Source organism: Wasmannia auropunctata, unplaced genomic scaffold (assembly GCF_000956235.1).
Source record: "Wasmannia auropunctata unplaced genomic scaffold, wasmannia.A_1.0 LD335200.1, whole genome shotgun sequence".
Lineage (NCBI taxonomy): Eukaryota > Metazoa > Arthropoda > Insecta > Hymenoptera > Formicidae > Wasmannia > Wasmannia auropunctata.
The window spans coordinates 29400-49934 of record NW_012027690.1 but is presented as its reverse complement, the minus strand read 5'-3'; the positions used below and the strand labels follow the sequence as shown (position 1 = coordinate 49934).

At 46.4% G+C, this 20535-nt stretch overlaps 2 protein-coding genes across 6 annotated transcripts in view; one reads left to right on the top strand and one right to left on the bottom strand.

Annotated features, from left to right (window-relative positions):
- Positions 1-89: 89 nt before the first annotated feature.
- Positions 90-5088, top strand: LOC105457595 (multivesicular body subunit 12B). 2 transcript variants are annotated; one of them, XM_011702359.1, is made up of 8 exons: positions 90-173; positions 2362-2502; positions 2609-2807; positions 2925-3069; positions 3327-3410; positions 3501-3849; positions 3947-3997; positions 4081-5088. In XM_011702359.1, exons 2-8 carry the CDS (start codon positions 2380-2382, stop codon positions 4114-4116), a joined length of 987 nt encoding a protein of 328 aa, XP_011700661.1. In that variant the 5' UTR covers positions 90-173; positions 2362-2379; the 3' UTR covers positions 4117-5088. The 2 variants fall into 2 exon arrangements, with proteins under 2 accessions (XP_011700661.1, XP_011700662.1); XM_011702360.1 differs by lacking the exon at positions 90-173 and adding an exon at positions 495-526.
- A 251-nt stretch (positions 5089-5339) lies between these two features.
- The window catches only part of LOC105457593, a 35930-nt gene continuing 20734 nt past the window's right edge, over positions 5340-20535 (bottom strand). For 2 of the 4 annotated variants that reach the window (XM_011702351.1, XM_011702350.1), the window contains exons 2-5: positions 9063-9458; positions 7641-8323; positions 6259-7375; positions 5340-6168 (exon numbers count right to left, since the gene is read on the bottom strand). In XM_011702351.1, coding sequence (XP_011700653.1) covers positions 5725-6168; positions 6259-7375; positions 7641-8323; positions 9063-9458 — 2640 coding nt within the window. In that variant the 3' untranslated portion in view covers positions 5340-5724. Of the gene's footprint in view, positions 6169-6258; positions 7376-7640; positions 8324-9062; positions 9459-9799; positions 10279-13996; positions 14516-20535 lie in introns of those variants that run through there. The other 2 variants (XM_011702352.1, XM_011702353.1) reach the window with 2 other exon arrangements.

The window sequence follows — 20535 nt, the reverse complement described above, 5'->3', positions numbered from 1 at the left end:
GTCGTGTCGTCGTCGTCGCTGTGTCAGCGCGGAGTGCACGATCGTGTGAGGAAGACGAGGCGGCGGCGGCGGCGGCAGCGGAGGAAGAGGAAGACGAAGACGAAGAAGCGGAAGAGGAGACGGAGGGAACTTCGCGTGGATAACGACGTTGCAGCGCGGCGCCGCGTGAAAAGGTCAGCCCCTATCGAGCGCCGACTCTAGAGGCGACGTCGCCTCCGCGCGCGCGGCCGATGACACGTCTAATATAATCCAGGAACGCGAGGGGGGGACAAGAGGGAGGCAGCATCATCTCCACGCACGGGTCGCGTCGCACACGGTCCGTCCGTATCGACCTCCCTCTTCCTCGAGCACGTCCTTGAACGTGCGACGCCGGTTCCCCACGGGTTCCCTTCGCGCGCTCCTCCCCGCGTCGCGTCGCGCTCCAATGTCTATTATTTATCTGCTGCTGCAGCACGATATCGCCCGCTATCGCTATTATCGCTTGACGCACTGCGATCTTATAAGCTCGCGGTCTCTTTAACTGCAGGTACCGTAAACACGCGCATATATCAGTCATCTGAATTTAGTTCCGTAGCTCTCTCATTCGACGACGGGAGAATCCTTTGTGCACGAGCAACAGCCTCGCCTTCGAACAATTCGCGGATATTCTAACAGCTGGGGGGGAGGGGGGGGGATTAGTTATATGCGAGTTTTCCGATTGTCATCGTTCCGCAAGGCCGATCTCGTGTTTTTTCCCCCCTTTTCTCTTTCTTTTCGTCTGTTCATTGCGACATCACGACCTCCACGTTCCCGAGTGCGGAGTGCGGAGTGTTTCTACGTGCGCGTGTTTTCCAATGACGCCGATTCTCGGGGTGCGCGTCTCTTATAACATTTGCCGGGAGACGGCTCGTGAAAGTCATCTAGCTACGACCCGACATCGGCGGGTCCCGTACGTCGCCGGTCCAATTTCGAGAGGTCGAGCCAGCTGAGCACAACAATGAGCGCCGACGACCCACGACGACCGGACAGTACGCGCGAGAGATCGAGCCTCCTCGACCTGCTCGCGGAATCACTCGGAATTCCCCCGTGATGAAACTCTCTTCCGACGGGAAGAGAGAACGGTTTCAGCTCGGGAGAGCGATCGTGTGACCTATTGTTAGTCACGCGTCTTACAAGAGACCGCCCGCTGAATGTACGCGATTGCTAATGCGACATGGACACATTCCTCCACGAACGCACGCCGCGCACGTTCCACTTTACGCGCTCCTTCTTTTTTCCTTCGCCGCGTTTCGCATTACCACTCGACTGCAACTTTAACCCCGCCCGCTGTCAATCAGCGATACTCGCTGCAAGTGTATCGCTGCTCTCCTCCTGTAACGCTACTGCGGAACGACCCCGTCTGCAGTTAACAGGTTCTCGGAGGATGAATGAATCTCTTTGACGCAATCTCTCGAACGTTTCGTAAGCTCTCGGACTTCGAGAGAGTACTATAATTACTATTCGCGCCAATTAACGCGATAACATCGCGGAACCGATAACGCGCGGAGATGCATGTATATTCCGTTTAACGGATCGTCGCGAGCCTGTCTCGAAAATAGAAACCGATTCGATAAAAAAAAAAAAAACGTGTTCGAGAATACGTACTTCGGAACTACGTTATCCCGCCGGAGACATGCTGCAGTCGAGTCGATGATCCCGAGGGTGCATCGCACTCGGGAGGGATATTCGATCGGGTCGCTTACGTCGAGTCGCGTCGGATCAAACGACGGAGGAGCGTTTCATAGTCGATCGCGCATCGCGCCTCGGAAAACTCGTTGAGCGGAGAATGTCGGTCACGTTGATGGCATAGATATTTTTGGAACGATCGGTCGTTTTTGCGATCATCCGTCGGGGTTTGCAACGCGTTCGTGCGCCGCCGCCCCCGCGTCGCCGCCGCCCCCGCGTTTTTCCGACTTTCGATCGCCCCGCTTATCATCCCCCGTCCGCTGATCGCGGACGATAAGCCTCGGTCGTATCTAATCTCGCGTTCAACAAATACTCGATCGCGCATGAATCCCCGCGACATGACCGACAATGACCACTCGTTATAATGTGACAAACGGTAATCGCCTCTTGTAATCACCTTCTGTTTCTTTTGTGCGACTTACTCGCGATGTATTTATAGACAGGAGGTGCGATGTTCAGCAGTACGCAAACGTATTCGCAGTGTTTAGTATTTTAATAAGTTTGCTTACTTTTTAATAGAATTATAGTACATTTAATACTTGTGATTAACTTAATACTTGCAAAAATAGACTCGCTCGATTCTCGGGCGTTCCCGTTACGCGTCGGACAAAAAAAATCTGCGTCGTCTAATCGGGGGAACGAATTAATTATTATCAGGTATCCGGGATCGTAGCGATGTCCAAGAAGAGCTGCAAGATGTTGGTCCATCAGGTGTCAGCCGTACTGCCGGACGACAGACCAATAACTGCCATTAGCGTTGTAGAAGACTTAGACAAGTGTCCACCGAACTTTACAGTGGTACGCGGACGACGTTGACATTAATTCAATTGAATTTTATTTATAATAACTCTCTTCTCTCGTCGCGGTGGTGGTCAGAATGGTAATCGGTATGCATCTCGTTAAGGTATCGAGAACTTACGATCAGGACACCGACGCCGATCTGTGGAGGGAGAGCGGACTGTTCATCAAGAAGAAGGGCAGATATATCTGCTTCTCGAAGACCGAGGGCCAGCCCGACTGCGTAGTCGAGGATATCGTAGTGATTAACGAGCGGGACACTCCGCCGGAAGGATACAGCATGATCTCGTACACCGTGGACTCGAGTGAGTCTCTCTCTCTCTCTCTCTATTCCGAGACGGCAATGCCTGCTGCAGCGCGTCCGCGGCATGAATAAATCTGCAAATCTTTGTAAACGATGTCGCGTTGTGAACGTGTTGCAGGGCAGAAGGCGTGGCGGAAGAAACAGGTGTGCTACAAAATTAGGCATAAGGATCTGTGCGAGAGAGCGGTCACGGATATAATAATATGCAGCAGGATAATCCACAAGGACTCGAAACTCGCTCCTATCGGATTTTCCGCCGCTGGGTACGTACGGCGATTTAACTTCGCGCACTTTTTAATTAGACCGGCTTTTAAATTGGCTCCGAAACCCGCGTCTGTATTTTTAACTCGATGAAAAATTAACGCGACGACAAACAACGCAATGATTTATATAAGTATAAATATAGATAAGTACGGAATTTTTATTGTTTGCTGGGAATACACGTGCAGGAGTGCTAAAGGTTTCGATGCGACATTTCGATCGCGACATGGTATTATATCTTATCTTTTTATTCTTTCAGTATCATAAATGGTGTTCGCGTGTGCTACAAGACGGTAGATATCACAAATGCGAATTCGGATTCGCAGCCGTACGTTAATATAGAGTAAGTTTCAGCACATCGAGCCGCGGAGTATCGATTTAATATAAGCGTGTAAACGCTATAAATAAACGTTATTTTATGATATACTTCCAGCTTGCTGCAGAGCCCTTCCCCGAATCCGTCGAATGGAACCTACCACAGGCCAGCCCCGGAGAGGCCCCCGAAACCAAAGTTCTCACCAAAACCACCGGCCAATGGGATTTATCCGCGAATCGGCGGTGCGGCTAACAAGGACGACGAGCTCGGCGATCGGGACTACGAGATCTTGAGTCCTAACGCGAGAATCAGGCCCACGAGGCCCGCGCCCCAGCCGCCCATGTCCACGCCATCGGCCGTCACATCCACGCCCATTTACGGTACACTTCCGGGATCGTCCGATCTCGACGGGGTTCCGTTCGCGCTTAATTCCCGTCTTAAAATTAATCATCCCGATTCTGCCAGTGTAAGTACAGTAATTTTGAAGCGCTCGTACAAATGAAAGCGCAATTAACACGCATTTACTTTTACAACTTAATGATACCTTTTTCTCGTCCCGACAGAACAAACTTCCCGTTATCAGAGTGTGGACACAGAAGGACTTGGATAGAGAGGTACGGGTCTTTTCTTTTTTCCTTTTCTTTTTTGACGAATTTTTTTGCGATAAATAAACCAATTCGAACGTCCTCTGTTACAGTTCTTCTATGATTTTCGTGCGGAAAGAGAAACTTGAAGAATGACGACTTGCCAAAACTAATTCGAGTTCACGAGCGATCTCTGTCCGCTCGTTACTCGTTCGTATTCGATATAATACTAGCCAACAAGCGTAAATGGAGTGCCTGAATCGAGTGATTTGTACTAACCCGCGAGAGAATGAAGCCTGCATGACGCTTAAAATGGGGATTGTGTAATGTTTAATAAGAAGGAATAGGAAGATAAAAAGAACCTATTCGATGTAACGCGCGTTTCTTCTTCCACGCCCCATATTTAAATTTTGATACTGGTGATAACGTTGTCATATTTTTATAGACTTGCGTTATTTTTTGATAGACAAGTAGAGATTATATATGTAAAATATTATGTACACAGGATTGTATCATAACGCGAGACCTTCTGCGTGTATCTTAATATCGCATATCTACGCTTCTAAACAACGTGAACAAATTGCATAATACTGTTGAGACTATAGCATTCTCGCCGCACATTTAGTGCTTAACGCGGCAATCCAAATGCGTGGTGAGAGTGCAACGTACGCCACACAAAAAGCCATTTGATTTTATTGTTCCCTTTGTGCTTTTTTTTATGCAATAACCTTTTATTCTATGTAGAGACTCGAATGCGTTTATTATGTAATTTTCCCTTCAAAGTGCTGCTTCTTTCTTTCTTTACCTGCAATAAAGTATTATTAAAATATCCTTTTTTGTCTGTATGTACTCTCGATTTGTAATTCTGTGTTTGAAAGTATATACAGTTGTGTAGAACATATATAACTGATTGTGAGAAAAAAAATCTAATTTTAGTATCGACGAAAACATGACGTTCGGTCTTAACTTTCTGCTCGAGTTCTCTCCGTTCTGTTTGTCGATGTAGATTCGTACCTTACGTAAGTTTTCGTTCGACCGCACACGTATACGTGAATGTAATTTAAGATAGATACTTGTATGTTAAACAATAATTTAATAAAAGATGACGGTTAAGAAACCACCACGTATCTTATCATTGATTAAAAATGGCTAAGGTAATGAAATATAATATAGAGTTCTTTCGATAACGATTTTATAAATTAAAATATATATACCAAAAGTCGAGACAAGTTATATTTTTTTACATATGTATATATGTACCATATAAAGAGACTAATAAATAATTTCACAGCAAGAATAGTTAGAACAACATTTTATAAACATCTTACCGAGGAAGGATTAAATAAATTAATCACTGAAAGTGCAACTTCAATATCTAGCGACTCATGTATCTTTTATAGACATGAAAAATAACGTAATTTATATGTGTGTATATATATATGTGTGTGTTAATTACTCACATATTAGCATCGTAACGTACTAAGGAAACAAGGTTTCTCTGTTTGTATCTTCATTAAGAATTCTTCATTTTTCCCTGTTTCTCGGCCAATACTGTATATAAAATTCGCATTTGCACGTCAAGAACGAAAGTCACGCTTTGTTGCGTACGAATACACAGCGCGACTAAAAATGTTCATATAATTAATCGTCAGCGAATTAAAGAATCAAAATCTTTTGTAGTTCGCCTTTATCGGCGAGTTGTCGGCCGACACGGCGGAGCGAAAGGGATTTTTAGTCGGCAGGAAACTGGCCAATCGTCAGACAAACGGTCCAGTCCAGTGCCTGACGTGCGTCGTCATCGTACTGCCGGCCGCAGTAGTCTGCACCCCGTGCCTCTCCAGCACCGCCGTGGCCTTGATCCTGCTCTTGTACTTCACGTCCTTCGGCTTCAGCATGCTCTTGTGATTGCTCAGCAATCGCGAGGGCGTGAGGATCGACTTGTTGCTGAGGCCGGTCGCCTCCAGGAAGTGATCGTATCCACTGCTGCCGATTTCACCGTTGCCGTTGCTATTACTGGTACCGTTGCCGACAGCAGGAACATTGTTGTTGTCTTTGGCAATGCTGTTTTCATTCGGGCCGGCGTTGCTGAGTCCCGCGTGACTGAGTCTCTCGGATCCGTCACCCTCAGGCCGATCGGGATCGTCCGACAGATCGCACTCGTCCAGATTGAACTCTTCGAAGTTCTGTCGGATATCGAATTCCTGCAATGAACGAAAAAAAGTCATTTTTAGAATTACATAGTTTTTCCGAAACATATATATTTTTTGCGCACTTGCGATAAGAGATCTTACGTGTTCGAGTTCGGCGTGGCGATCCTTTGGGCGATTTCTGTCCTTCGTCTGTTGTTCCTCGGGGTCGCCGATCTTGAACTCCTCGAAGTGCCGAACGATGTTCGTCACTCGTACCGCGCCCTTCGCCTGATCCGGCTCCTTTTGCCTCACCTGGAAGGACGAGCGCACGTGGTTGAATCTGTTCTTCCAGAATCCACCCTCTTCGCGACCCTTCGTTTCCCTCGCCGAGCTCCTGGCCGAACTCTTCGCTTCCTCCAGATTCAGACTCCTTGCCGCCTTTGACGACGAAGACGAAGAGGATATCAGCCCAAGAATACTTTTTTTTGCAGGATCCGCACCTCCCGGATCCTGCTGCCTCTTTTCATCAATCAGGAACGACGGACTAGGAATCTTCTTCAGGATCAAGGTATTGTTGCGAAACTGTGGCTTCGGCGGCAGCGCCGGTGGCGTCCTGGGCGGCGTCGGTGACGTCGTTGTTATCTCCGGCAGCGACTCTATATCTTCGTAATCCAGGTTCTTGGCGATAGTCAACCCTCTCGCGGACATCTGCAGGCAGGTCTTCTCCTCGATTCTCTCCATCTTTAACGGAGGATTGCTCACCTGGGATTTCGTCAGGATCTTCCTCGACTCCTCGACATCGATCTTGGGCTCAATGATGACTAGCGGGATCGCCTTGGAGTCCTTGGAACCGTCGTCATCCGGCTCCTTTTGTACGATCCTCATGCCAAACTCGTCCTCGGTCGCGTTCGCCTCGTTCTCCGCGGTCTCTTCCTCCCTCGATGAGTCCTTGTTATCCGCGACGGACTCCTCGGAGTTCTTCCTCTCCATCTCCGAACCCACCGACTCGATGTCGGACAACCTGGCCGGCTGAAAACGCACGATTCGGCCGCGATGTTTGAATCGACGCGGCACCGACAGCACCATGTTCTCCTCCTCCTCCATATCCTGCAGCAGGATCTGATTCACGCACTCCAACACGGAGTTGTGATTGCTATTCGGCCGGTAGGTGCTGTGCCTGAACACATCGTCGTTCAGCCGATCCTCATCCGGATCGCTGTACCAATTTCCACTGGAAGTGTCCTCCACCGTCAATTCAGGCGTCTCGAGCTTCGTCTCGCTGTGAAAAAGAAATTGGGAGAACTGTTTTTTTTTTTAATGTTCACTTCTACTACTGTAGATTAACTTTAATCACGGTTTATTTTTCTATCTTGTTCTAATTCTTAAAAGTAGAAAAAGATACAAAGTAAGTTAAATCTGGATTAAAGTTAATCTACCTTGGTAGAAATAGACATAAGAGAAATAAAAGAACGTAGAGCAAACAAAAAGTACAATTAAATATCTAACGAAAATTCTGGCGGAGAAAAGAATCGCTTGCGACGTACATATTGTTATTATTGCTGTAATCATCTTTCGTCCTCGACTGCTCCGTCCGCTGCAGATTTCTCTCGTTCACCTCGTTGCAGGCGTTAATGTAAATCGGTTCTTCCTTGCCTGCCTCTTGATTACTTATCCTCGTGTTATTATGTTCCTCGTCCTCCGAGGCGAAGTTACAGTCCATCCCGTCGTCCTTGCTCTCCGTCCTCGCGATACCGACCACCTCAATCACGTCGGCACCCTTGGACGACGTCTTCTGGCCCTTCGTTCTCCTCTTCGTCGACACTGTCGTCATCCCGCTCTCCTCCGTTATGTCCTCGTCGTCCTCGTCCAGGATCATCGTCGTCTCGTTTTCGCTGTCAGTCACCGTCGTCGGCGTGCACCTGCTCGAGCATTTGTTCAAGGTCGAGCCGGGCGACACGTCCGTGCTCTCGCCCTCGCAAAAGCCCTCCGTGCTGAGCAACGACGGGGTGCCCTCCGTCGTCGTCGTGACGATGGACGCGTCCGTGTTCTCGCTGCTGGTCAGACTGGCCTTCGAGATATCGCTGCCGGCGAAACTGTGCGTCTTTCTCACGCTGTTACGGTCCAGTTCGTCCAGGATGCCGGACGACGCCGGGTTCAGCCGCGTGATTATCTCGCACTTCAGACTCGCGATCTCTTTGCCAATACCGCTCTCCTGCAGCGTTTCTCTCTGAAAGCGATCAATTGAATAGATTTGAACTTGGAAAATGCACAACGTGGAAAGTATAGAATTAACTCCGACGTCTTATCTTTAGCGATATATTATCTTTTCTTTTTCTTTTTAACTAGCATTACGAACGCGCGCCTCGCGCGCGCTATTTAACGTTTTTCACTTTTTAGTTTTTACTATATTTACACTGAGGTTGATAGAGTTTAGATATACTCTATCAACCTCAGTACACGCAACTGTTAAAATATGTCATGACAACCGCTCACAAAGTAACCGCTGTGAAACAATCAATTGGTATCGTGGAAAAGCAACAACAATTCTTTGAAAGATGCGACGTCATGCCTTTTTTAAGAAAAGATACACGCGCTGCTACTTCTGGCTGAACGGAGCACTTCCACACCTCGAATCTAAGCAACTATTTTTTTAACTGATTTCTGAGATTGTTCTCGCACTTGTATTTTTTTTATGCAAAACGTTAATAACAATTTTTTATCTCTTACTTGCATTGTATATACATTGCTCCTTTCGACTGAACGGAGCATCTCGAATCTGAGCAAACTTATTTTTTTTTACTGTCAGGGATTGTTCCCGCACTTATACTTTTTGACGCAAAACGCGGAAAGGATGAAAAAAAGGGCACGACTCTTTTCGATTCTTTTTAGAAAGGAAAAGATTTATAAATTAAAAACTGGTCGTAGATAAGCAAATGCGCTAATTATTACATGATTTCTCAACTTACATGCAAATTTCCAAAGCCCTTCTGCAGATTCTTGTCGACGTTGGCATTGACCTCGACATCGACGGCCGGCGTCGTTCGATCACGCTTGCTCTTTATATAGTTCTTTGTATACCGCCTGAGCATCGCGATCTCCAGTTGCTGGTTCCTGATGACGTTGTCCTTCTCGCAGAGCATCTGCCGGATCGACTTCTGCTCCTGCTTAAGGCGCGCCTCCAGGAACAGCAACGCCCGCAGTATCCTCGAGAGCTGCTGATCCCGCAGAATCCTCTCGGACTCGTGACCGGCGGTACGGTGGTCCAGCTCCCTCACCAACTCCCGACATTTCTTCGTGGCGGTCTTCAGGGCGTCCTGGGTCCGCGCCAGTTCCTGCTTGAGCGTCCGGACTTCGGTTTCCATCTGAAAAACACACGAATTTTAATGAAAAAATATATCTCACGAAAGGCCGAGAAACATCTTCCCGCAGATCGTTATTAAATATTATTTATATTTGTTTTACCATTTTGATTCCGTATTGATTATCGGCACAGATAGCGTTCTTACAGTTCTTTTTATTATTACATTGTATGTATTGTATATTGAATTTTACTGACTTCATGATATATCTTTTTGTGTAGTTATTTATTAACTTATAATGTATAATATTAAAATGTGTTGTGTGATTGATAAAGTCAAGTATATATAGAAACGTAGTTTAATGTTCATCATTGTATGTAATATAAACATAATATGAAACATACATTAATTAATAGAACATCTAAATGTTGCTCGTTTTCGATCTTGAGATTTAGCTTTATTTTAATTTGTTTTTTAAAGATTATTGTTACGAGATTAAATCTTAACACTTTTGGCGTTCTTTGATCAAGTTGAAGTCGATCTTGTCTTCACGAAAACAGAACACGAATGGGGCGTTCATATTTCACAGATCTAGATTAAGGAGTTAAATTTTTATCAGATCAGTAGAATAAAAGATCTTTTATGGGACCTCTTAGATATTCTCTCCCCGTCTTCTAAATTCCTACATCGCTCTCAGGATAACTGGCTCGCGTTGCACAATGCGGATCGCGACGAGACAGATATTCATCGTGCATGCGAGGTATACGACGTGCAGACCGAAGAATGAATACCGCCAACGTCTGAGCGAAATCAGTGGAACAATGCCGGCCGGTCTTCGGCCTTGCTTCGCGCGCGCGCACGCGAAAGAAGAGGAGCCCTCGGCCGTGCTGAACTGACTCGAGAAAAAGAGACGTTCCGCGTTCGCTCGTCTCCAGATGCAGGAGGGGTACGAGACCGGACCGGCTACAGGACCGGAAGGACCTGACCCGGCCACCGGGGGAGAACCGGTAAGTCACGGCGGGCCGCGTGATAGAACGATCCGGCGGACGGCGAGCCATTGTTACAGGTAAACAATTTCCAACTTGACGCATTGACTGCCCAAGGATGAGCGGGGCATTTGCATTTTGGGTCGTACACGCGCGATGACGTGAATCGCGTCCCCATATTACCGCTGCAGCGTCAGTTAATGAGATTCTTTAGTGAGCCTGCAGGCGACGAATTGAAGGATGATTCAATCGAAGGGTGATGAGAATTAGGAGTCGAAAATGCAAATAAATTGAGAATCACGTGAGAGAAATTCGATACTCGACTTTATATGTATATTCAATTTATTTTCCTCGAAAATTTGTAAATTTTTATTTTTGCAAAAACAAATTAATTTCTCCGAAGATTTGCAATTGCGCATTTCAAAGTTTTCATGCGATGTCTACGAGAACGAGAGAGAGAGAGAGAGAGAGAGAGAGAGAGAGAGAGAGAGAGAGAGAGAGGCACGAAAACTTATGTTGGAAATTATTTGCTAAATCATTTGTGTCTTATCTTCGCTGTCGCTCTCTCAACCGCCGAGGGAGAATCTCCCGAGGATTTACGGTCCCAGATTTCCGTTTCCGCATGCGGCGAGCTCGTCTCACCAGAAAAGGAAACCGCGAAGCGGCACTTTCCGCTAGTCAATTTAACGCCCGTTCTCGAGAACGGGCGAGCGATCTAACGGCGACGCCGTGCAGGCTAAAGTGCAGGCCGCAATTACGCGTGGGTTATTCGCGGCTGGATGCACTATCTCGCGCCCGTCTTTCCCGACTTTACGAGCGTTACGAATACGATACATTGACTGGGACGTAACGAAGAGCGTCCTCCCTCGCAGATAACTCGCTCGGCTCTCCGTTCAGCGTCTCTTAAACCGATAAGCCGCGGCCGCGGCTAATTAAAACGCGAGATGCTAATCGCGCCGGGGAACGGGACCGTGTCTCCGTCAATTAACGACCGAACGAGCGAGCGCATTTTCTTAGACGCGACTAAATCGCGTCGTGTGGGGTCGCCGATATGATCCGTCTAAAAAATCGCGCGCTCTCTCTGATCTCCCCCCCTCTCCCAGTTTCCTTGCGCCGTCACTTTCCGTTTCAGCGATCCGTTCTTTCGCAACAATTTCTTTACTTTTTATATGACTCGCATTTTATATCGAAAAAGATAAGGACATATTCTTCTCCGAAAATATAATTTCGACACGCGCATCTTTATAGTTCCTGCAGCATGAAGAGAATGTTCGATCTTTCCTGCATATCGAGTCCTGCATTCCTCGAGCGACGCGAGACGAGGGGCGAAATAATCACGCGAACCTGAAATACCTGCGCTCGCCGGAGGAGAACGTTAACGGAAGGGACCGCTCGCGCGCGCGGAGGATCCTTCCGTGAAATTCCCTTAAGAAGGTTCGCGCGCGGACCGGCCGCGATTACAAGGTTACCGAGTCATCGGGACGGAGGTTTCTCAGGCCGTTTGTGCTGCCCATAAATTATACGCCTCTAGCTTTGAGAGAGAGAGAGAGAGAGAAAAAAACGAACTAGTTAGTAGAAGAATCTCGCGAGACGATCTTTCAAACGCGTGCACGAAGCAAAGGTAAAACAAACGGCAACGGATAGAGTAGAATAATAATTATTTCTTTACATAAAAATTCCGTGATATCTCGTCAACATCATTATCGGAAAGTGACATCTTTGTCACATATCAAATAATGACAATTTCTAAATATATCAAGAGATAAAGTGCAGAATATCTTCATTATTTGAATATCTTCATCGTGAACATTCACGATGTGTGATAAGATTATTTTGGAGATCGGATCAAAATATTTAATTTGAAATAAAATACGTTAGTTTGTTTTTCTCGAATTTAATGTAATGTATGTACAGTTGTGGACAGATCGATTGCGACATTTTTTTTTATAGGTTTCTAATATATATTTAATGTACATGATATATATTTTATAGGTAACTAATATTTTGCACATGCGAATCACAATGTACTATCTTTAATCTAGAGACAGTATAACATCAATCGCATTTGCAAAATATTAGTGCGTTTTGAAACCTATAAAAAAAAGTGTCGCAACCGATCTGTCCGCGACTGTACGTGTTTCGTATATAATTTCACGCGAACTCTTTGAAAAAGTTATCAGTTTGTCTTATATTCACTTTACAAATCATAAATTTCAATTCTTCCTCAATTGGGAGTCGAATCTCGGGATCCATTTACAAAATTGCTTGTGTCTCTGAATAAAATTGTCGACGCCGGTCAATAATCCCTCGCGACAGCACGGAAATGGTGTCGGCTGTAATAAGTGACCGTGAAAAGTCACGCTAGCGCGAGAGCGAGAGAATCGTCAGGCAGGAAGCGCGCGGATGTGCCGCGGCACGTCCCCGGCAGGAAGACAAGTGTGACACAACAGCGAGCGAGCCGTCTTTTCGTCTTTCAACGTCGTGCAACCGCGAGACGTAGTATACAGGCAGCCTCGTCCTGCGGCTCGTCCTCATCGTGCCTCCTACGCCTCGAACGCGAGTCCACGCGAGTTCCACGAAGCCGAAGCTCGGGATCACGCGCGTCGGAGTATAAGGTACGCGCCCGAAAAAGTGTGCTGCGCGACTTTCTCCGTTCAGCCCGGCCAACGGTTTTTCGGTTCCCGCGGTTAGAGGTGCCGCGATTGGAGGTCAAGCAAGCCTCGGCTCCGGACAGATCGGGGGTCGGTACAGTTATCCGCCTTTGTGTGCTCGCTGCGATTGAGGCGAGATCGCCCGCCTCGATCTCGGCCGCCGCCGGTCGAGATCGGTTCCGGAGCCATGCCGTGCCGAGCCGCCGGCGGTCCAGGTCAATAATATCATCACCCGCGTGAGAAACGGCGCGCGGGTGTTGAACGATAAAGGGGATCCGCGGTTGAACGCCGCGCCGCGCTGATGGTCGCGAGATGACCGCGCGCGACGCGAGAGCTGGTTCACGCCGATGACGTCACGCTTCGGTGTCACGCCGGCGTTCCGCTGGTCGATGAATGGAGAACGCACTTTCTCCGACGCACGGTTACATATCCCGCCGACTGCATTTGCCGGGCCGTTCTGCAACAGCTGCAGACGACGGAATACGCTCGCATTGTTTTGCTCTCGCGAAACGACCGACCGGCACCATATGCGTACGTTCCCTCCCGGGTCGGCGTGCGTGCGCGAGTGCGTGCGTGCGGAACGTACAAAGACCAGGCCAGGTGTCGGCCGACTAGTGAGTATTCCGTCAACGGCGTCGAAAGAGTAATCACGATGAATTTCGTATTACACGGATTGATCCTCGCGGTCTCGTCTCCCACTTTTTTAAAATTCTCCTTTCACGAGGCGCGAATCGCGCGTTGCGCAATCAAATTTACAACAAGCTCGTGCTCAGCGCGCGAGCTTCAGAATTAAAGATACGAATTCGGGATGGCTCTACAGACGAGAGAGGCCTTTCCAGATTTCGAGCTCCAAGCCTGATCTGAACACTCGTCTCTCGGAGAGATCCCGCCGTTTCTTTCTCGCCGTTCACTCGCGGAGCGGACGTTAGCCTTCGCGAAGTCGGCTACCATCGCGAGCCTTTACCTTCGCGCGAATTCCTCCTCGCTGGTCCCTCGCGCTATCTCAGAACGATCCAGACGCATCTGTACGAACGCGCGGAAGGTTTTACGTCGCTCCCGATGACGCACACCACCGAGGCGACGGCGCGGCCGAATTCTACCTGACCGCGCGCCTCGCGCGGCATTCCGCGGTCTTAACCCTTTGGGCCCCTCTCTTGGTCGCTCCTCCTCGGGGGTTCGGTGTTGCCTCGACGGTCCCGAGCTAGCTTATAACCGAGGCGTTACGAGTTTGCTCACGCGAGCGCGTTTCATCTCGGATAGGTAATACACACACATGCACACACATGCGATGGAAAAGAAATCAGAGAACTTGAAGCACTCGCGCCGCGACGACAACGCTCTTCGACGCTGCGAAGAAAATATTCGAGGGAACGAGAGAGAAAGAGAGAGAGAGAGAAAGAGAGAGAGAGAGAGAGAAAGAGAGAGAAAGACTTGACGAAGTGCCGAGGAATACCAACGACATGAGCTTAGGCCACGGACTGACTCTGACTGGTCGGCGAACACTCGGTTCGCGCTGCCGAGCCGCCAGCGAAACGGTGCGTGGAAGGGAGAACGTTTGCCATCCAGGTACGGATTTTCAAAGGCCGGAGCTCGATTTCTTCGCGACACCGTCGTGTAACAGCCGCATGGCTGTAATTTGTAATCGCTCTCGCGGCAACGAAGAAATTCATTCGTCATTATCGAGAAGCAATTCTTCTATTGAATAAAAAAGGCTGAGCACTATCTTTGAACGTGAACATCGTAAACGAGATAAAGCCACTATCGATAACGCAATAGATTAGAAAATGTTATTGTCATTCTTTCTCTAACGCGCAAAAGAAAATAAAATTACTATAATCAAGTACAGAAGCAACTTGATAAAATCAAAAAATGATGAAAATAAGTGATAAATTTTATATAAGAATCAAATTATAAAAGAAGAAAGAAAAGAGAGATAATTATGAGACAAATTACTTCTATAATTATTTGAAAATTGTTTAACATCTCTACACCAACACTTTCTTTTCACGTTGTTTCTTTTCAGTTGCGAAGTAATCCGTTTGTGTGCACAGTGTTAATCGACAAGTTCAGCCCTGCATCAAGACGGCAGGCAGGAGAGAAGGAAGAAAGTAAGGAAAGTAGGGGCGAAAGAAAGAAAGAGACGCGAGGTCTGCTTCACGTAGACGCAATTGTATGCGTGCGCGTATATATACGTGCGTACAGTTTATACGCGGTCGGTCCATCGCGCCCAGATGGAAACAGGTAGGACCACCGATGGTTTCCGCTGTATGTAATGCAAACGTGAGTGGAACGTGTCCCTTTTCTCAGACGAAACGCGAAACGCTCGCGCGATTCCAGTCAGCTGACGTCGATTTAATCCTTTGCATCCTTCGAAAATATTATTCTTCATCGGCGCGTTTCGGAAAATAATGTCATTATAATAATTATTTTGATTTTTAAGAGATACATTCTTCGACGTAAATTTCATTGAACTAACGTAATTTTTCTTTCCTCCCTAATTAATTAAGAATATTACAGATGAAAGAAATGACGATGTTCTGAAATACTATATGTATTTCCGCGATTGTCATCCCCCATTCACGACACGCGAGCTGTCGTTGTCGTTGGAATGTTACCGATACCGAGCACTCGTTCTTGATCTTGTCACGATAATGCGCGAGCGGGGCGCGCGGGAATGGCGATTGTCCTAGAAAACGAGATTCTATACCAGGTCGGCGCCTGGTCTCAAAGCAGAGCGGTTGTGCAATAGCCGTTTAACGACTCCGTCGAGGCCTTCTTACTCTCCCTCTTGCTTTTTACGGAAATCAACCTTCGGTGATTCGCGTTCAACAGCACTCGCGGACAGTGAGCGCCTCGATCGCTAATCGGAAGTCCGTATTACCGGGTAGAAAATAGAAAGGAATGCGCGAGATCAGCGAATGTATTTGGAAAAGGAAAGGAGTCTGCGCTTTATTCTAAATATCCTTCGTAATCGTTAGCATTATCGCGCCTAACATCGCACGCCCGCAAATTGATTTGACTTTTTTTCTCGCATTCCGACAACGTGAAACGCGAGACACGTACGATGAAATTAATCCCCACCTCCTCTGATAATGCCACATTGATTTATTAACTCGGTTACCTTAGAGACTTGTTTTATCAGTTCGTTCGGTACGACTGGTATTCATTATCGAGGTATAAAGTTGAGTTAAATCTTCCAAGTATAGGATATTTTAAATAATTTATCAATTAACGCAAAATTTATATTCAAGAGCATTTATCTATAAAAAATAAAATGTTATCTGTATTATTTTAATAACGAATCTAAGGCGTCTCGAATCAACACAATTTTCCGAGAATTTGCAGCTGACAGCCGAGATCCATGACGAAAACGAATTTTGCGATATATATCGGTATAAATTGATCGCGGCGAACCGTTCGCTTAATCGATATCCGATCAATTCGGTCGCATTGCTGCGTGACTCCAATTAAAATCAAAACCGGACGCGCGACAAGGAGCGACGCGATCGTCGACGCCGAAGGCGTTCACCGTCAATGATATCCGGGTCGCACGCCAAGTACTTATTGGCTCGCACGTCGCGCTGACGAATCTCACTTCGTTGTCACGACTGCGAGATAACGATAACGGGACAAAGGTGAGCACCTGGATCTCGCCGATCGATTGCATCCGCACGTGTGCTCTGCCAGAACAAAGTTCTGATCGACGTATCTTTGATATTGGTATACGTTCTAAGGTGACATGCACGCTTAAGTACTTCTGATATAGACTGTACGAGCTAGACAGCGGCGGATGACAGTACAAATAAATTCGCATGAACAGGCTAAATTGAAAGAAAAACGTTAGTTCTTCTTTCAGATTTTATTCTTTTTAACCCGAATAAATACACGTGTAAAAGTTGTTGGATTCTACCGTAGATAATATGAGATAAATAATAATTAAAATTCTCGTTTGCAAGAGTTGTTTGTATAATTGGTGCTCTACGTGCGTGCATCGACTTAATTACGCAATACTACGCGAAATGATATCGCAGACGATTGCAAAGTCGTGATTTCGAGACGCCATGATTTTCTCCTGAAAAACCAGCTTCTCGCAGAAAAACACGGAAAGCTATGCATTATTCGTTGCGATGTAACGCGCAAATGTCTATTGTTTCGCGATAAACGCGAGGCAAATTATCCAGGTAACCGGGAGTATTGTGTTATTGCCGACGTTAATAAACACTTGCCGCCGCCGCAAAATTCCGGTTTTACGACGAATACGGGCGTCCTGTCGGACGATTACGTCACTTCTTATCACGGGCTGTCTCAGTGGCTTGTTCTTATCGTCGGTTTCTCCCGCACCGCGGGGAAAATACCTGGGGCAAAACCAAAAGCGCTTCTCGCGAGAAACCCGAAATCTGTGAGCGCGAATGTTTACCTTTCAAATTCTTAACTACTCTTTCGCGCTCCTCGTTGAATCATAAAGGATTCAGACATGTCAAGATAATTTCCATCAAAATCAGAACTGAATTAAATTTAGGATTATATTTAAGAATTAAATTTCGCTTTAAAAGATTTATCTATAAGTTGCAATCTTCGTTTTTGCTTCATCTAACGGCGATTAAACGATGAAAACGCGAGACGGTGAACAGCGCGGCGGGGTAAACCGATTTTACCGTTTTTCAGCGAATAATCGAGTAACGCCGATTCCGCGGTCGGCACGCCGCGCCGGCGTGATGGGATTTTTGCCCGTTGCTTAATCACTTATTACCTTCGTTAGTTCTCTCGCGTGGTGGATCGTAAAACGAAGTTTACGCGCGCAATGCAAGCATAAATACTCGCGACCTATACCGGATAAGGATCTAATACCGGCGACGCCGCGTCGAAGTATCAATACCCGGCTCACGCGCAAGGTAAACGATCGAGGCCGGAAAAAAAAAACCGTAAAGCATGCTCTCGGCATCATTTACCTTATCTCCGATATTACGCAGGCGTCATTTACTTTACCGCCGATATTGACGCGGATAGCGCTGATGCCTTTCATCAAGATTGAGTGATCTGCTCGAATTAAATTAACAGACTGACGAGTTGTGTGAAGTTGGCCCCCCCCCCTCACTGAAAATTCAAAAATCACTCAATTGGTGGTCGTTTGATAGTATTTGGTAGTCCATTCTCGATGATTGATATTCAAAGATATAAATAATAGTATTATTTAAACATTAGTAAACGATCACCAAACGAATGCTTACAGTTATGATTACTTACGTAGTCTGGAAAATCATATTTTGCGAAAGGAGGGGCTAACTTCACGCGGATATGTCTTTTTTTCATATTATTATTATTATTTACAACTTTGATTACCAATCATCGAGAATGAACTACCAAATATTACTAAACGACCACTAATCGTAATAATCCATTTTTTAATTTTCAATAGTGTGGGGGGCAACAGTCGAGATGTCGATTATCTGAATAGAATACCTTGAACTAAATTCAAAGATCGATATGTTAATCGAAGATTACACCGCGTCGTCGTGGGATGCGGGTGCACGAACATACATATGTGCGATTTCCATCTGCGTGACCCACGTACGTGTACAAGGCAGGTGCGCGACGAAGGTACCGCAAACTTCGTCGTGCGGGTCCTCTCGCGTTGTTCCCGCGATCTCTCGCCTACTACAGCAGGAAGGTACCATCGACTTCTCGTCGACTGCCCGTCTCCCATCTCCTCAAATAGTATTTCCGCGAAAAGCGATCGGTTACAAAGTACTATAATTTGTAAGATTGGTTACCGCAAGATATTACGAAGTTTCACGCCTCTCTCTCTCTCTCTCTCTCTCTCTCTCTCTATTTATAGCCAACTGGCAGAGCGTACCTACGTTTCAGACTTCTAATTAATTAGCGTCTGGATGCGGGACAGCAGAGGGAAGTGGAGAACCGCTGCATGGCCGCGCGCTCGTTCGCCTTTTTGAGCCTTCGTTGCCACGTGTGTATCATCACACCGAGTGACATATGGCAGCCAATCGCGAAGTGTACGGAAAAAAGACACGCAGGAAGATCGATATAACGCAAAGATAAGACCCAGTATGTCACGAGTCGTTGTTAACAGTTGCAAACGTGACAACTCCCCCCTGTCTCCTTCTAAAAAAAAGTGCGCGGTTAACTATAAAAAAATCCGAAAGACCGACAACGATATTTTAACGATCGTGATTCGCACGTTTGCGCCGATGTCAGGTATTAAAAGAATCGAATGAAAAAACAGGTACAAACCGTATTTCCTTTTATACTTCCGCGAAAGTCTCGGCTTGACATTTAGAATGTCGTAGAGACACATCCCGAGATTTCCGGGACGTTTCTATGCGCGCGATATGTACATATTTCTGGGACAGATGACAGACTCTTCCTCCGAGGGAAAACCGTCCCTCGGATCCGGCGAACGGTTCTTTGTGTACATAAGAAAACAATTCTGAGAATATAAGCGCGGATAAAATGACGGCGGCACAAGGCGGTGCAACGCACACACAAACGCGATAAAGTTGTCGCTACCAACGTAATAATCTCGTGTCTTTGTTATCTTATCAGTGCGGAATTTCTCCGCTCTTTAAAGCCCGGCTTACGAAAGCGCTGGCCGACGAAAGTGGAGCGCGCGCGGCACTTTGGGTGCGGATCCCCTCGTCGCGCAGATAACTGATCCGCACAATGATGGGTATAAAGGACCCCGTCTCCGTTGCATATATATTTTTGCAAAGACGCTCGCCGCTTTGCCTTTGACGTCCGTTCTCCCGCGAATAATTTTCTCCGGCAAAAGACGGCCGGAATCGCCGAAAGTATAGTTGAAAAAGGCCAGCCGCTTCAGAGTATGTTCACCGTACGAAGGACGGATTATTATAGCGATCACTGAAGAAGTTATTTTCATCCTGAGCGTCAATATCAAGGATCCGCGTCAGCGTTTAACGTCAAGTCGAGGCGGCGGATATCGAGGCAAAATTCAGCGCTTCTTACAGAACCGATAATCCGATGCTTCGACGATCGCATCCAATTCGGCACTTCGATAGTCAAAGTATAGAACTTTCGCCCCGTATCGGGACGGAGAAAACTAACCGCGCGCATTTTTGTCGCCCATCGTATATGCTCTATCGCCCGTATTCCGCTCTAATTGTTGCTCTCCTCTTATCGTCGAGACGTGCGTATGCGCGATCGTATATATTTGAAAGTCCGGGTAGTAAACTAAGTAATGAAGAACTATCTTCCACGAGTACATTAGATCCATTGATCCAGACTTACACAAGGAAGATATAATTACTTTATGTTAAAAGTGCTTTAAAATCATAAAAAGCATTTCTATATATTAGAAATACTAATATATAGAAATACTAGATACTTTTTACATACTCGGATCTGCGGTGTAGTAATAAATTTAAAATAAAGATATTATACATTTCTTTAATTATTATATTATAACATTTTATTTTATATGTAAGAACTTTTTAGTAGAATTTTAAATACAAAATAAATTTAATTATT

Coding starts and splice junctions, on each gene's coding strand:
- LOC105457595 (XM_011702359.1), top strand. CDS start 2,380: ATGTCCAAGAAGAGCTGCAAGATGTTGGTCCATCAGGTGTCAGCCGTA. Junction 2,808..2,924: donor CTCGTACACCGTGGACTCGA/GTGAGTCTCTCT, acceptor AACGTGTTGCAG/GGCAGAAGGCGTGGCGGAAG. Junction 3,998..4,080: donor AGAAGGACTTGGATAGAGAG/GTACGGGTCTTT, acceptor CCTCTGTTACAG/TTCTTCTATGATTTTCGTGC.